This window comes from Leuciscus leuciscus (genome assembly GCF_965113295.1).
Source record: "Leuciscus leuciscus genome assembly, chromosome: 19".
In the NCBI taxonomy this organism is placed as follows: domain Eukaryota; kingdom Metazoa; phylum Chordata; class Actinopteri; order Cypriniformes; family Leuciscidae; genus Leuciscus; species Leuciscus leuciscus.
In genome coordinates this window covers 6,229,243-6,244,455 of record NC_138743.1, presented here as the reverse complement: position 1 = coordinate 6,244,455, position 15,213 = coordinate 6,229,243, and the positions used below count along the sequence as shown (strand labels likewise).

At 38.4% G+C, this 15,213-nt stretch overlaps 1 protein-coding gene across 7 annotated transcripts in view; it reads right to left on the bottom strand.

Annotated features, from left to right (window-relative positions):
* Positions 1-15,213, bottom strand: part of dnmt3aa (DNA (cytosine-5-)-methyltransferase 3 alpha a) — a 51,769-nt gene that overhangs the window by 20,460 nt on the left and 16,096 nt on the right. For 5 of the 7 annotated variants that reach the window (XM_082148041.1, XM_082148042.1, XM_082148045.1 and 2 more), the window contains 3 exons: positions 9,640-9,868; positions 9,318-9,361; positions 7,826-7,975 (listed from right to left, as the gene is read on the bottom strand). In XM_082148041.1, coding sequence (XP_082004167.1) covers positions 7,826-7,975; positions 9,318-9,361; positions 9,640-9,868 — 423 coding nt within the window. Of the gene's footprint in view, positions 1-5,873; positions 6,110-6,173; positions 6,949-7,825; positions 7,976-9,317; positions 9,362-9,639; positions 9,869-15,213 lie in introns of those variants that run through there. The other 2 variants (XM_082148043.1, XM_082148047.1) reach the window with 2 other exon arrangements.

Genomic DNA, 15,213 nt, shown 5'->3' with positions numbered 1-15,213 from the left:
TAAAATATCTTATAAAAATACTTTCAAAATATCAATATTCAACATTTTATGATTAAAACATGAAACCATTATTTATGCATTTGTAACTGCAGGTTAAATGCATGCATGTCCCTCTATGCTGCACTAAACCGTCTGTGTAAATGCATCTAAATGCCACTTCAGATGCAGCTTGTGTTTCTCCTCTGCATTGCAAAGATGAATTTTGTTGATACTGATTTCATTTGATTGGTAACAGCCCTATTGTGTCTTATTCTAATTGAATTTATTGATTAAACGTAAGAATTTGACACAAAAGATGATGGATACATACGAAATCCCAGAAAATAAATATTTGATGTCGATATCAAACACCCCTCAGTGTATGTCTAGTCAAGAATCATTTTGTGCGTATTAGAAACGCTGTGGGTTTGGCAGGAGGCACACAGATTCTAATCTTTCTGAGGATGTCAACAAGATTCCCATGACTTCGAAAACAACATTACAGATCCAGCACCACTGACTCAGGAAAGGAAAATTACAAATGAGATCTCTAATAACCGTTTCCACTAGCCATTTTTCATTGTTAAATGTTAAAATACTTTCCTCATATCCCGAATAAATTACTTTAAGTACACCATTTATATGTAAGTTTCGCTGAAAAGTCTATTCGAAACATTGCTCTCTCCGTTTGAGCATCCTGACAAAAATAAAAAGTTTCGTTCTCGATGCTCTGGCTTTTTTTTTTTTACTACCGTATGTGAGAGTGAAACTTTGATTCCTTTGAGCAGCTGTTGGTTCCTCTTGTGTGAACTTTTGCAGGAAGGTCATAAGCGCCTCATTTGACCTTTAACCCCGCTAAACGGCCGACCACAGAGCAGCTAATCGCACCGAAGCAGAGACACTAAAACACAGAAAGACAGGCCTGTTTGACGGGTCAATGGAGACACATAAACTCTATAGAAAGTGCAGTCCAACGGTTTTTATCACGTGAGGGATGGAAGCAGAAGATGGACCTGGTGTAAACATCCATCTCAGACGCTCAGCATTAAATAAAGGTTTAAATATGATGCATATAGTTTGGCGATCTGATCAGAAAAATAAATAATCAATCATTATAATTAGCTTTACAAATTCAAGTTCAAGAACATAAACACACACACACACACTCGGTCAAACCCTAGTGAGTGGCCTTGCTTTTTTTGGAAAGAAATGAATACTTTTACTCAGCAAGAATGCATTTCACAAATTAAAATAATAACATTTATAATGTTGCAAAAAAATTATCAGAGAATCCTGAAAAAATGCATTATGGTTTTCTCAAAAATATTAAGCAGCCCAACTTCAATATTGATAATACTCAGAAATGCATCAAATCAGCATATTAGAATGATTTCTGAAGGATCATGTGACACTGAAGACACAGCTTAGATCACAGGAATAAATCACAGTTCACTATATATTCAAATTGAAAACAGTTCTTTTAAATTGTAATATTTCTTAATGTTTACTGTATTTTTGATCAAATAAATGCAGCTTTGGTGAGCAGAAGAGACTTTTTTATGTAGTGTATTCAAATCAGATTATAAATATTTTACTTCTCTATCACAAATCATTCACCTTAAAAACATTAGCTTGGAGTTTTTGTACACTTAACAAAACAGGTCGCAGGACGATTTGCTCTTATAACGATTGCTACGGCCGTCATGAGCATTATGATTTCTCTCATTCATTTTTATGCGATTGTTCTGTCTCCTCCTCATGTCTCTGTTACAAGAGAGTTTGATGTTCGCATGCTGGAAACATAACACATAAATATGATGCACAAACACACAAATACAAATTTGTTTTTTATCAGAATTTTTCACAGAGCAATGCATTCTGGGATCGCATCACTCGTGATAAATATATGCGATGCTGCATTCGAATTTGGCCAAAATTTCAGAAGGCAGCATAACGTTGCCGCCTACCTTTTGGAACGGCCTTTAGTCCAATCGAACGCACCAATGATGCCTTAAAATACTCCCTAAGTAGGCAGCTCACCAGGTTCTGGAAGAGAGCTACTATCTGAGGCAGATTGCCTGTCCTCTTCCAGTCGTGTCTCCATGACGTTATAGTGGTTGTGTTGGTGGTTACCCAGCAGTCCCTGGCAAACGGCCCAGTGCACCCTGGGAAATGCGGTCTTAAAAGATTACCTAATTTCCTGCTGCAGCCCACAGTACGCAAGCTTCCTAAAAACACTTCACTGGCACTCTATAAATGGCAAGTCTTTCTTTGTGCCTACAAGAGGAAATCTTTAGCAAGCTTCTCACGATAAGTATGTGAGCGTCTCCCACTATGACCCGAACACGCCCTCTGACCCCTCGGACTCTGTGACGACCCTTGGCTTTACGACAAGTTTCAAGGGCTGAGAGCTTTATGATCGTGACCCAGGCGTGGACGACCTCTGACCCCATCCTCACCGTGACCCTAAAGTCTCTCAGGCTCATTTCTATACAAACGTCACTCCTGTTGGTAAAGCATTTAGACACTTTATCAAACACAGTTTGGGACTGGCAATATTTTGAAAAGAAGTCTCTTCTGCTCACCAAGGCTGCATTTATTTGATCAAAAATACAGTTATATTGTTATATAACAGTTATATACAGTTATATAACAGTAATATTGTGAAATATTTGTGAATTTAACCCTAACACCGGTACACTTTGAATGGGAGAAGGATATCAATTTTTTTTTTTATTCATCAGTATAGCTAGTGAGCCAACTATTTTTGGCTTATAATTTTGAGTGATGGATGTCGTATTTAATTTAGCCTATTTTTCAAAAATTTTTACTGCGTTGACAGTGTTAGCAAATAGAATTCTTGTATAGCCAACATTTTATATTTATTATCCACAATCACTCTCTCTTTCTTTAGGCCATGTGTCCACCAAAGCGTTTTGAAGTGGAAGTGTTACTAGTATCTCATTTCACAGATAGGAATTTGTTCATGTTTTGTTTCTAAATAAAATGTTTCTAAAATAATTTAACAACACATCAGCATTTTCATAGTTCTCTGAAATCAGTTAATCACTGAAATCAGAAAGTCGCAAAACATGCAGGAGAAAAAAAACATTTTGATTGTTTTTATTTTATATATACTGTATAGTTTACATCGAACTATCTATCTTTCTATATCTATATTTAATTTCTATGATTTCATTATTAGCTTTTAATCAACTCACGAACCGCCTGCATTTACCGCAGTTTGACGAACCCTACTTTGTCGCATAATGGTGATTTAAGAATTTAGTGAAATTCCTTTCAGTTCAAAGTGACCATCAATGCCATTAAAAAAAAAAAGCAAGAAAACGCATCATTCTGAGACTCAAACATACGGAAGAGTAAAAAAAATTGATCTGAAACTGATCTATATTTCACTCTAATGGCTAATCTTTTACTCTATGTTCACAAAAGCTTACTACTAGTACCATTTCTTAAGTATGCAGTGTGCTTTTTAATTGTTGCATAGAATTCACAAATAACTTGCCAAAGATACTACACTATATCCCACAATGCAATGTATTTGACTTGGTATTCCTTTTCTGTGGTTTTCAACATATTTGACTTATTTGATCGCACCATCAAAACAAGAGTTTTTAAAACAAAATTACATTAAAAATGCAAAATAATCCATGCACAAAACACATGAGGTCATTATTTAGCATTCAACAGCTTAAAATGTTGATCACTAATTTGCTGTGTATAGTATATAGTGCACAGTGTGCACTGCAGGAAAACTGTCTTTAGAAAACTACAGAGCTACAGTACTTGTGTTTGGTTTAAAGCGACACACATGCGCACACACACACACACGCGCTCATGCAAACAGCCATGTCAGCATTTTCTGCCTTCATCCTCTGCTAAACACACACCCACATCAGTAAATGTGTCTTTTCCACACAGTGCACACGTACCCACACACGCTGCTGTGTCTGATCGTCAGTCCCTCTCAGGTAGCTGTGTGTGTGTGTGTTCATGTGTGTAGTGTGTACGCAGGCAAAAAGACACTTTTAAAACAGAAAGGGGGGGGAGACACACACACACACACAATGTCTTTGTTTGGGAATCGTGGGTCACGTGACTCCATGCTGATTGGTCACAGAGGGTTTGCAAATATCGGCCAGGAGGGCGTCCGTCACAAAACCTGAACGAGAGCGGAGCGCAGGCCAGACAAAAAGAGAAAAGAGAGAGGCTGTTTGTGCAGGTTCAGATTTGATAGTGTGTGATTCCTTCGCTGCAAGGAATTTTACGTTTCGACTGTCATTGGTGCTGAGAAAAACGGGAAGGTCCAATTAAGCCACGATTTATGACTCTTGTTAATGAAAGAGACAAACACACACACACACACACACACACGTACGTACACACACACACACACACACACACACACACAGAGAAAGGAAACTCTTTAAGAAAACAAATGAAAAACACTTTTGCAAGTAATTACATTATTCTTTATAGTGTCTACATAAACTAAACCGCTTCACACACCATGTGCGATTCTCTGAAACACACACATGTTTGTAATCAGGTCTTGTTGAAGCTGCGCCAGTGTTTGATGAGATCCAGAGGCTGCAGTGGGAGGAGTCTCCCCGACCCGAGAGAAACAGCCCTCGCTGGGTGAGCCGAGGACACGGATAAACACACACTTTAATACTTCATGACACAAAACACTCATTCGGACAATCGTTCTGATCTAGTTCCTAGGGTTGTTTTGAGCATTATAACTAACATCACCCATTACCAGGTGCGTTTAACATGGTTTAAACAGAGCTAAGAGCAATATGCTCTAATTGGTAACTGAAAACATGATTGTATTAGCCGAAATGTTTCACACAAGGGTAAATCAGTAAATCAGAGGAGCTTTATGTGGAGTGAAATCCTGAATACAAATACTCAGAGAGCAGAATTATTGTCATATAGACGGCTTAGACTCATTTCAGTCTTACGGCGTACTAAAAGGCCACCCAGAGTCCCGTTTGATGCATATTGAACACAAAAATCTGATTGGCCGGCTTTTATGCAAGGAGTCAAGGTGCACCGGTTTTCATCAGTCTGACAGGAGACAAAGCCGTGTTTACAAAGTTAAGATAAAACCAGCGCTTTTGAGGAAGAACTAGTTGCTGGATTTGCCAAAGTTTGCCAGGTTTATTTCTCTGAGCAAATAAACTCGGTACTAGAACTAGAATGAAACAGACGACCGAAAATTTGTGCATTTATTTGAAATAAAAATCTTTAGTTACATTGTAAAAGTCTTTACTGTGACTGTCACTTTTGATCAATGTAATGCATTCTTGCTGAATAAAATAATTAATTTCTTTAAAAAAAAGAAAATCTTACTGACCCCAAACTTTTGCAAACAAAGTTGAAACATGACCGATTTGGTTTGTTAGTGAGAAAACTGATAAGTATGTTTGAATAAATATGTAAATATATAAACCATTCCTGTCAGAATGCAAAAAAACAATATAAAACATACTACTTACATGTTTGAGAGACTTATTTGAATGGGAAGTAAATGGTAAACAAATAAAACGGCACAGGAATAAAATATGTATCATTAAAGGGAAACTCTTGCCAAAATTGAAGTTGAAGTACCCGAGTCAAACTTTCATGTAAAAGCATAATTAGAATGGAAACGCCACTTTTAAGATTGACCGTATTTTCGTTCAAAATGCCTTTTGAATGGGAGAGCTTGGGGCACGACTATGATAGCATCAAAAATGGCTATTTTTAAAACACTATGAAGGCTCGACACAACATGAAACATGCTCTCAGTATCACCAGGGGCTCTACACATGAACATTGTTTGTGTACACAAAGTCTACTAAAAAGAAAGGTTTTGAATGACTCACTTTATCAGTTAGTGTTTCCGGTGGCTGGAATTTTGTCAGTCAAAAGTAGTCGATCTAGTAGTCGAGTAGTTTGACTCGGGTAGATTAACAAAAAGAGCCAAGGTTCAATTTTGGCGAGAGTTAACCTTTAACACAGACACTTCAGAGCTGGTTTGAGTTTGCACTGTTCGACACACTTACACAGCACACACCTCTACAGGAAACAGGGCCTCACAATGTGGCCAAGCACTCTACTACTACAAACACTCGCTCACACACACAGACACAGACACACACACACACACACACACACACACACACACACACACACACACACACACACACACACACACACACACAAACACACACACTGTTTTAGCGAACCCAACCCAACTGACTTTCCATTGATGTTCACTTTCCACTTACTTCACTGGACAAAACACACACACACACAACAGAACAGAACAGAATGCATTCAACTCAAGAGTTTCGGATCTGTACCTCTCAACAATTTACTTAAATTGTTTTCCATTCCTCATAAACACACTCATTTGCATCATTCGGCACCTTAGGCGTAAGGATGTGAGTTTTCCATTCATCTTTAACTCATCTCATCTCAACCTTCAACAGCAGCGATTCAAAACTTTCCCTCGGTGTCTCTATAGGAATGTTCCGTGTTCAATACAAGTTAAAGGGATAGTTCACCCGAAAATAAGTCATCATTTATTCACCCCTAGTGCTGTTTTGATATCGTATGGCCGTTTTTCTTTTATGGACCACAAAAGAATTAGAATTAGAATTAGCAACAAGAAATGCAACTCATGTACCTCCTTCTCTGAGGTGAATATATCCGTTTTCACGTTCACACCTGTCAACTGATCAGACAAACGTAGTTCCGGTCCGGTGATATTTGACTCAGTGAAGAAAGTACACGGATCGTTTTTGGGGATTTATAGGCGTTGTATTTCACGTCGTGTTTTTGTTAATCTTGATTTTTCACATTTTGTGCTTGTTCTGGACGAGAACGGAGTGAAATACGGCACTAATAGAGTCTCACGAACGAGCATGTCGGCCAAAGTCAAGAATTTTGTTCAAAAATACACTCAAGTGAAACAGATCATCGAAGAAGAAAGAAAATGCAGTGGATGGTAAGAAAGGAGCGGGTTTATGCGGACTAAATGATTAGAGAAGTCCTGCATATGTCATGTCAAGAGACGTCTGACATTTAACTGGAAGATCGAGTTATGATATTTCTATTTAAAATTACAAGATAAAAAAAAGAAAAGAAAAGAAAAGAGAAAGAAACGAATGCACTGATGAAACGCCCACAATAAGATCAATAACATGCATTTAGAAAATAGGAATTAGGAAAAAAATTAATTTCCATTTAATGCCGACATTACTCATAAGTTACTCACTACTCACACATTACTCGCTACCACGATAAAATCATTTACTAACCTGGAGCAACCTAAACTCATCCAATACTTGAGTAAGGTACAGTTTAACAGTATAAGCAATATACGAGTCAATCTTATTTATCCGTAAATGACTTTTCCACCATGAATGATGTTGATAGACTGTACATCACTGTACTGTAATGTTGACAATCAGTCTGATTGGTTGCGTCCGAAATTGCACACTCTCTTGAGTAAGTACTTAATTTGACTAAGTAATAACTAAAACAGCTTGTTCTATATAGTATGAATGTAATCCGGACGTACTACATTCGCCATGTTTTCCTTATCATGTGACCTTCCAGCATCAGTTGCGTCACTTCACTGCCATTCACAAATCCTCTCCCGTGGCCTCATGGGATAGTAAAGTGTCCATCATATCAACACATCAGAATCTCGCCAGAAGTCTGGGTAATTTTTGCCTGCTCTTTTATGAGTACTGTGAATTCGGACATACTTCTTTTGTCACACACTGTTTATCGCCTACTATATATAGTAGGGAAGTGTCTCTCTCACCTTCTCTTTCCTCAATAAAGCGAGCAACTCCTCTTTCTCCCTGCGGCTGATGTGAAAGGGATCTCCGGCCTGGAAGGTCTCTCTCTGCACGGGTCGTCTCCTTAGACTGATGTCCCCGCCCCGCCGGCCCCTCAGGCGGCCCCCTTCGCTCTACAAGTCAAGTCACTTTTATTTATATAGCGCTTTACACAATACAGATTGTTTCAAAGCAGCATCACGGTAATAAACAGGAAAATAACAGAATCAGTGATGCAAACTTCATCAAATTCAAATTCTGCTGTAAAGCAGCTCTAAAAAGGACAATAGTGTCGTTGTTCAGTGTTGATTCGGTTCAGTTCAATAACCATAGTTCATCAAAATTATAAAAAAAAAGTTCAATGCAAATTTCATCAATTATGAAACAAATTCGATTCAGCTATAAAGCAGCTCTATGTAAGTCAATAGTGTCATCGTGCAGCTCAAATAAGCTTTGTTCTCATCCGATAGTGTCAGTGCAGGAAAATCAATAATATTACTGAATATTAACCTAAGACAAACACAACTCAGTTTTCTGGGAATACACACGTTGTGAATTTTTGTGAATGACAGGTTTAAATATAGCTCCAGCTTTCATGAGCGTTAGATGGTTTTGGTGACGTCCTGTAGGTTTTAGGGCACTGACATGCTAATGAGACTCAACTGATGCATGAGAAAGTGACTTTCGAAAAGCCTTGATTTGCATTGTGTAGGCGTCTTTATTTCCTCTGTGTACATTTGTGAATTGCTGTATGTACACAGCCCTAATAAAACACCCGTAACGTATGTTCAACAGCCTGTTAACACATTTCAGTGGCGTGTTACCACTTTACAGCCGTTATTCGGGCCAAATTACGGCTTTACACATTAATGTCTCACATAAACAGCCTGGAACGTTCCATCGGCCCATTCTCATGCTCTTGGTGAACATGTCGCCTATTTCCTGTGAGCTATGTCGAGCAAGAATAGATTAATCAATCAATCAATCAATCTGTGATGTATTAACTAGACCTGTCTGAACCACCCGACTGGGTCCAGATAACCAGTTAGTTTAAGTTTAACCAGTTTTCCAAGCAAATCTCATGGATTCTATGTAGTCCTGGGGCTGCACAATTATTCGAAATAAAAATGAAATTGCAGTGATTATCAAATGAATTAAATATATACTTTTACACACAAGCAGCTAATGCTCATCCGGTGTTTACAGTGTCTCGGTCGGCAGAATTTGTGTTTGGGTTTGCCAACCATCTTACCAAACTTGTAACGAGAAAGTGCATTAACATCATCATCAACAAAAGAGTAGCTTTAAGCGGTTTTCTGCCAAAATAAAAGCTTGATGGTTTGAAAGCAAAAAATTCCCCCACATTGTGCAGCCCTAGTCATATGTAACATTAGTCATTAAATGAGTAAATGTGATTCTCAAATTGTATTATGTTCCTTATTAGACTATGTTTCATTGTATATTGACTCTCCTCACCTCTGCTCTGCTGGTGTCGCTGCTGGTGTCGTCTTCCCCCGCGTCTGAAAGACAAACACTGAGGTCATTTAAAGGAAAACAAGACTAAAAGAAAAACACAGACCCCTGTAATGGCAGAAACAGACACATATGCTTGGCTGACGCACTGATGCGGTCCTGCATTAATGTGGCTGCCCTCAAGGGGGCGAAATAGCAACCGTCAGAATCAGTTACGTCACAATATCGCTTTTATCGCATTATAAAGTGTATTTTCTGAGACATTTCGGAAGGAAAGGACATTTGAAATCGATCAGACTGACTGAACAAAAGACGAGTGACTCACGTCGCTCCGGGCGCTCAAGTTTCCGTCGCCCTCGTTTCTTCCGTGGAGTGGAAGGGGCGGAGTCTTCGTCTGCTCCGGGGGGCGTGTCTGTGCTGTTCCTGTGGGTGGAGTCAGGGGAGGAGTCGTCCCGCTCCAGGTTTTTCACAGAAACCCGACTGTCTGCTTCACCGTTACACCCCGCCTGCTTTATACAGGCCAAACCCTCTATTACACGTCCACAACTATTCACCTATCAGGAGAGAGAAATGAGTGAGCAAATCACTCAAACGACTCGATGCACAGACAGAAATGTCAGGACTGGATGAGATGCATGTGTAGTTATGTGGGTGCACATGCAGAAGGGACTGTCCCTGATTTTTATAATCAGGTAATATCTAGTAGGATAAATATCACTAAGCTAAACCATTTTTCCTATAAATCGAGGTGCTTCACAGAACAATTGTAATTCACAACGGTAATACATTTATTGAAAACAACAGTTTTCATGTCTTATAATTAGCATTAAAACTAATATTTATCTATTTATTTAGCCTATTATTATTACATTTAATTATTCAGGGTTTTTTACAGAACTATTGTAATACAGTAATACATTTCTGTTTACATTTCTTATCATTAGCATTAAAACTAATTATTTACTTATTTATTTAATAATAATAATAATAATAATACAAATTATTATTATTATTAAGATCTCAGGGGGGCTTCAAGTAAATATTATGGATGAAACAAAAGAGTCTCGGAACCCCTTCTATAAATGAACTTACTGAAAATTAACTTTTTCTGCATCGGTTATAGCTTCTATACATCTTTAGATTAGTCTTGAAACATGGTATTTTGAGCACTGTTGACTTGTGTGTCATACATAAATTGTTTGTGATATTTCTCCTTTCTTGCTTTAAATAATGTAAATCTGCATAGACACAGACGGCATAAAACACACTGAGGCGCAGTGACACAGCAGCTAGCACATTAGTGCTAATGGTGTCATGGATCAGCTTAAGATCACAGCTTACAGTGTATGGCATATTAAATATGTATTGCAAATGCTTTATAAGTCTTTTCCTCTTTATAAAAACATGAAAGTGCCCTTATTATGCTTTTTTGAATATTACCTTTCATGCAGTGTGTAATATAGTTTGTGAATGTAAAAGGTCTGCAAAGTTTTAAAGATCAGTTATTGGGCCCTATATCTTACACCCGGCTCAATGCAGCGCCAAGCGCGGCGCAAGTGTTTTTTGCTAGTTTCAGCCCGACGCAGTTATCATTTTCACGTCCTGCGCCACGTTGTTTAAATAGCAAATGCATGAGCCCATTTGTGCGCCCATGGGCGTGCTGGTCTTAAAACAAGGTGTGTTCCGGCGCATTGTTGGCACGTTACCATTTTGAGGCAACAGAAATAGACTGTGACATTGACCAACTGAAACATGGTCTAAAGTCATTAAAAGATTATTATTGTGTACATAAAGATATGATGGAATCCGGCTTGTCCCGTAGATGATCTGCTTGCACACTTTTACCTCGCGCACGAGCAGATCCGTTTGCGCTCTGGAGACGCGTTCGGCCTTTCCACTATTAAATTCCGTCATGTAAATAGCAAATCTGCCTTGGTGCAAGCGCAACTGGCATTTAAAGGGAATGGGAGATTAGACTCTGATTGGTTTAACGCACGTAAATCCCAAACACACCCATTACTCATTATGAGAATAGGGACAAACCTTTTAGACCATGTGCCTGGAGCGCAGACCATTTTCCCCATCGTTAAACTAGCAAAAGTGGATTCGGACACGCCCTGCGCTTTAGACCATGTGCTTAGATCGTCAAAATAGGGCCCATAGTCTCCTAAAAGAAAGAACTGATTCTGAACTGATGAAACGAGTCGTCAGTAATTCCAGTCTCACTTCCTGTTACACGCCCACGTAATAATGTACGAAATTTGCATAATACCCACATACGGTCTTCATTGGCTGCCCGAGAACAACGTCTACTTTGACCCTCAAACACTGTAATTGTAGAAGAGACTGGAAGAGTTTGATTCGTGTGTCGACATGTTTTCTGCACTGCACTTCAAGGATGAAGACTCGCTCTGGATTTAATACGGAAAAACCGACGACATCATTCGTATCAGTGTGTGCCACGTGCTGAGGAAGATAGTATGTTGAAATGAGTATTCAAAATATACTCTGAAGGTCAACTTTTCCGGTTAGATCCGTGGACACTCAAACGGCTAATATTGCCCATAACCCAATGCACGCTGGATGAAGATTCAATTAGAACTACAAACACGGAAAAAAAGTGGTAAAAAACTACAAACATGGATGATGTACGTGTCCGACGGTTAAGTAGACAGGTTTAGATAAAGGGGGTTGAGTGATTAATAATCAGTATCTAACCTGACGAAAAGACATTTATTGAGTGTTATCCATATTATATTTAATCTGCAACAGCATTGTGCACTTTTGTAATGATACGTTTGGTCATTAACTTTTAAATGCATCATTATGCAAACTGCAAACACATGAGGAGAGTCTCTGCATGAAAGACCCACGACTGGCAGATCAATATGCCACTACATTTCTCTTGGTCTCTTGGTTAAAAGGTGGGAAATTAAATTAAATTGAACGTGAAGGATTTTAACTGTGACAAAATGATTGACAGGGCAATTTAAGCAGTGACAGGATGTATGTAACTAAGCGACAGAGCTGTCCGTTAAAGACGCAATTATGACGAAGTCCCAAAGCTTGACTACTCTTCTGCCAAACACTACTTTTTGCTTCACAAAAACAGGCATATACTAGGGCGTAGTATAAGTAGGCAAATGAATCACAGCATAAGTCTTTGAACGAACCGTTTTCAGACTCTTTGAGAAATGAGGTGATGTGCAATGTATTTTATGAGAAAATGAAAGTGTTTTTTTGACCTAGGATGCATGTAAAAGTATTGCAGGAGACCTCCAAAACTAAACCAGGAACCTTTGAAATAGCATAATACGTGTACTTTCAATTTCTGCACGATGTCTAAGTGAAACAGGACTTTCATTGAGACAACACATTATTTTATCCATCAGGAATTTATTTGATGGTGTTAATTTATCTATCACATCTGTAATCTCCACCACATTAATGTTAACTGACATTAAATTTACAGCATTAACTATTAGCAAATTTTTCAAAAGGCTGCATCACCTAAAACTTAACTTAAAGGATAACTCTCGCCAAAATGCAACCTAGGGTCTTTTTGTTAATCTACCCGAGGCGAACTTTCATGTAAAAGCTTAAGAATGGAAACGCCACTTTTAAGTTTGACCGTATTTTCGTTTCCGGTCAAATTGCCTTTTGAATGGGAGAGCTTGGGGCACGACTATGATAGCATCAAAAATCGCTATTTTTAAAACACTAAGAAGGCTCGACACAACATGAAACCTTGCTCTCAGTATCACCAGAGGCTCTACACATGAACTCCAGCATTGAGAACATTGTTTGTGTACACAGAGTTTACTAAAAAGGAGGATTTTGAACAACTCACTGTCTCTGTGTCCGCCGGCATTTTGACAGTCAAAAATAGTCGATCTCCGAATGCAACGTAACAGGGAGGAGAGTAAAGATGGAGGAGAGTAAAGATGGAAAGCTCCTAAAGCTTAGTTCCAGATAAATTCGCGGATAATTTGTTGTTTTGTCGTTAGTGAAAATCAATATTGACCTTGTATTTGAAAAAGGATCCTCATATAAGAAGCAATACTAAAATTCAGAGTCAGTTCATTCACATTCAAGAGATCGACTATTTTTGACTGTCAAAATGCCGGCGGACACAGCTACAGTTGTTCAAAATCTTTCTTTTTAGTAAACTCTGTGTACACAAGCAATGTTCTCAATGCTGGAGTTCATGTGTAGAGCCTCTGGTGATACAGAGAGCAAGGTTTCATGTTGTGTCGAGCCTTCTTAGTGTTTTAAAAATAGCGATTTTTGATGCTATCATAGTCGTGCCCCAAGCTCTCCCATTCAAAAGGCAATTTGACCGGAAACGAAAATACGGTCAATCTTAAAAGTGGCGTTTCCATTCTTAAGCTTTTACACGAAAGTTCGCCTCGGGTATATTAACAAAAAGACCCTAGGTTGCATTTTGGCGAGAGTTACCCTTTAACAATGTTTTCAAGAATGGCTAGGTGACATCAGCTTAAGATAATTTCAGAGTTGGAGTAAATTAACATATTTTGATAAATGACTATGAAGTCAAATATAATTTCTTCAAAATAATTAAGAAAATATTTGATTTCACACTGACATTATCATCTAACAATGTTAAAAACAAGCAGGAAATCAATAAAATGTTCGGCGGCTGCTGGGACGTCCTACAGCGTGACGCTGTCTGCTAACTTTATGATGAACAATAAAAGTCTCTTTGGTTCAGTATGACGAGGGCTGGTGTGAGTTTTACTGCTGTCTGTGAGTTAATAGATGCCGAACACACTCGCGTACACTCGCGAATCAGTGCAGTCACACACACATTAGTGGTTTAATTAGAGTGATTGGCAACACTGTTTGACAGCTGCTGATGTCTTTAATCAACAGGTGAGAAACTATAAACCTCAAAGGGCCCGCAGGTGTTTCAAACACAAGCACACACACACTTTCTTCACTCATTCTCTTTAAACGAAGAAAAATATGTGAATGCATATGCGTCTAGCCACACAAGCTCAATCTCACGCATCCAAAAAGTGTGGAAACACAAACTGCATTCATTCAAAAGCACTGATTTCGCTTGAGTATTTGTGTGAAGGTTTTAAAACATATTCCACAACAGAAACTACATGGATGTTGCAAGATCAAGGAGATGAAATGGATCAAATCGTTCAGCGGAGCGACCGTACATTAAAGCGGATGGTGAGGCCTGAGGCGAAGGAGTGTGTTCAACATTCATCTACTGAATAAACACTCCCAAATCCCACAGGACTTCTGTTGGTTTAGATGAAGACACGACTGTGATGATTTTATTAGACGTCTGCAGTAAATCTTGTAGCCTTTTTTCTCGCACTTTCACAACTTGTTACTAACGATAATGCACAACCAGTCCATTGATATGATAAATGTGTGTTTACATGGTATAGAATAGAACCTGCATAAATGTAAAAGATGAAAACCACTAACACGTAAATATCACCTGTGAGAATCTCTCACATTTGAGAGCAACACATTTTGGAAGAATGAAAAATATTTAGTGGCCAAAACATCTGAAACAAATAAAAGCGTCTTGTTTTGTCTAGATTCCCGGCTCTGCTCACTCTGGACTTTTAAACACTATTGAAGGAGCTGACACACTGGACACTTGATGATGCTTATCTTTCACTATATGCTCCAACGCACAAAACTACGGAAGCCCTGAACCGCAACAAAAAAAAAACAAAAAAATCCCCCCAAAAAAAAAAAATAATTATGTAAAAAAAAAATGCTATCATTTCGAGATTAAAGTCGAAATGTTTCGAGATTAAAGTCGAAATGTTTCGAGATTAAAGTCGAAATGTTTCGAGATTAAAGTCGAAATGTTTCGAGATTAAAGTCGAAATGTTTCGAGATTAAA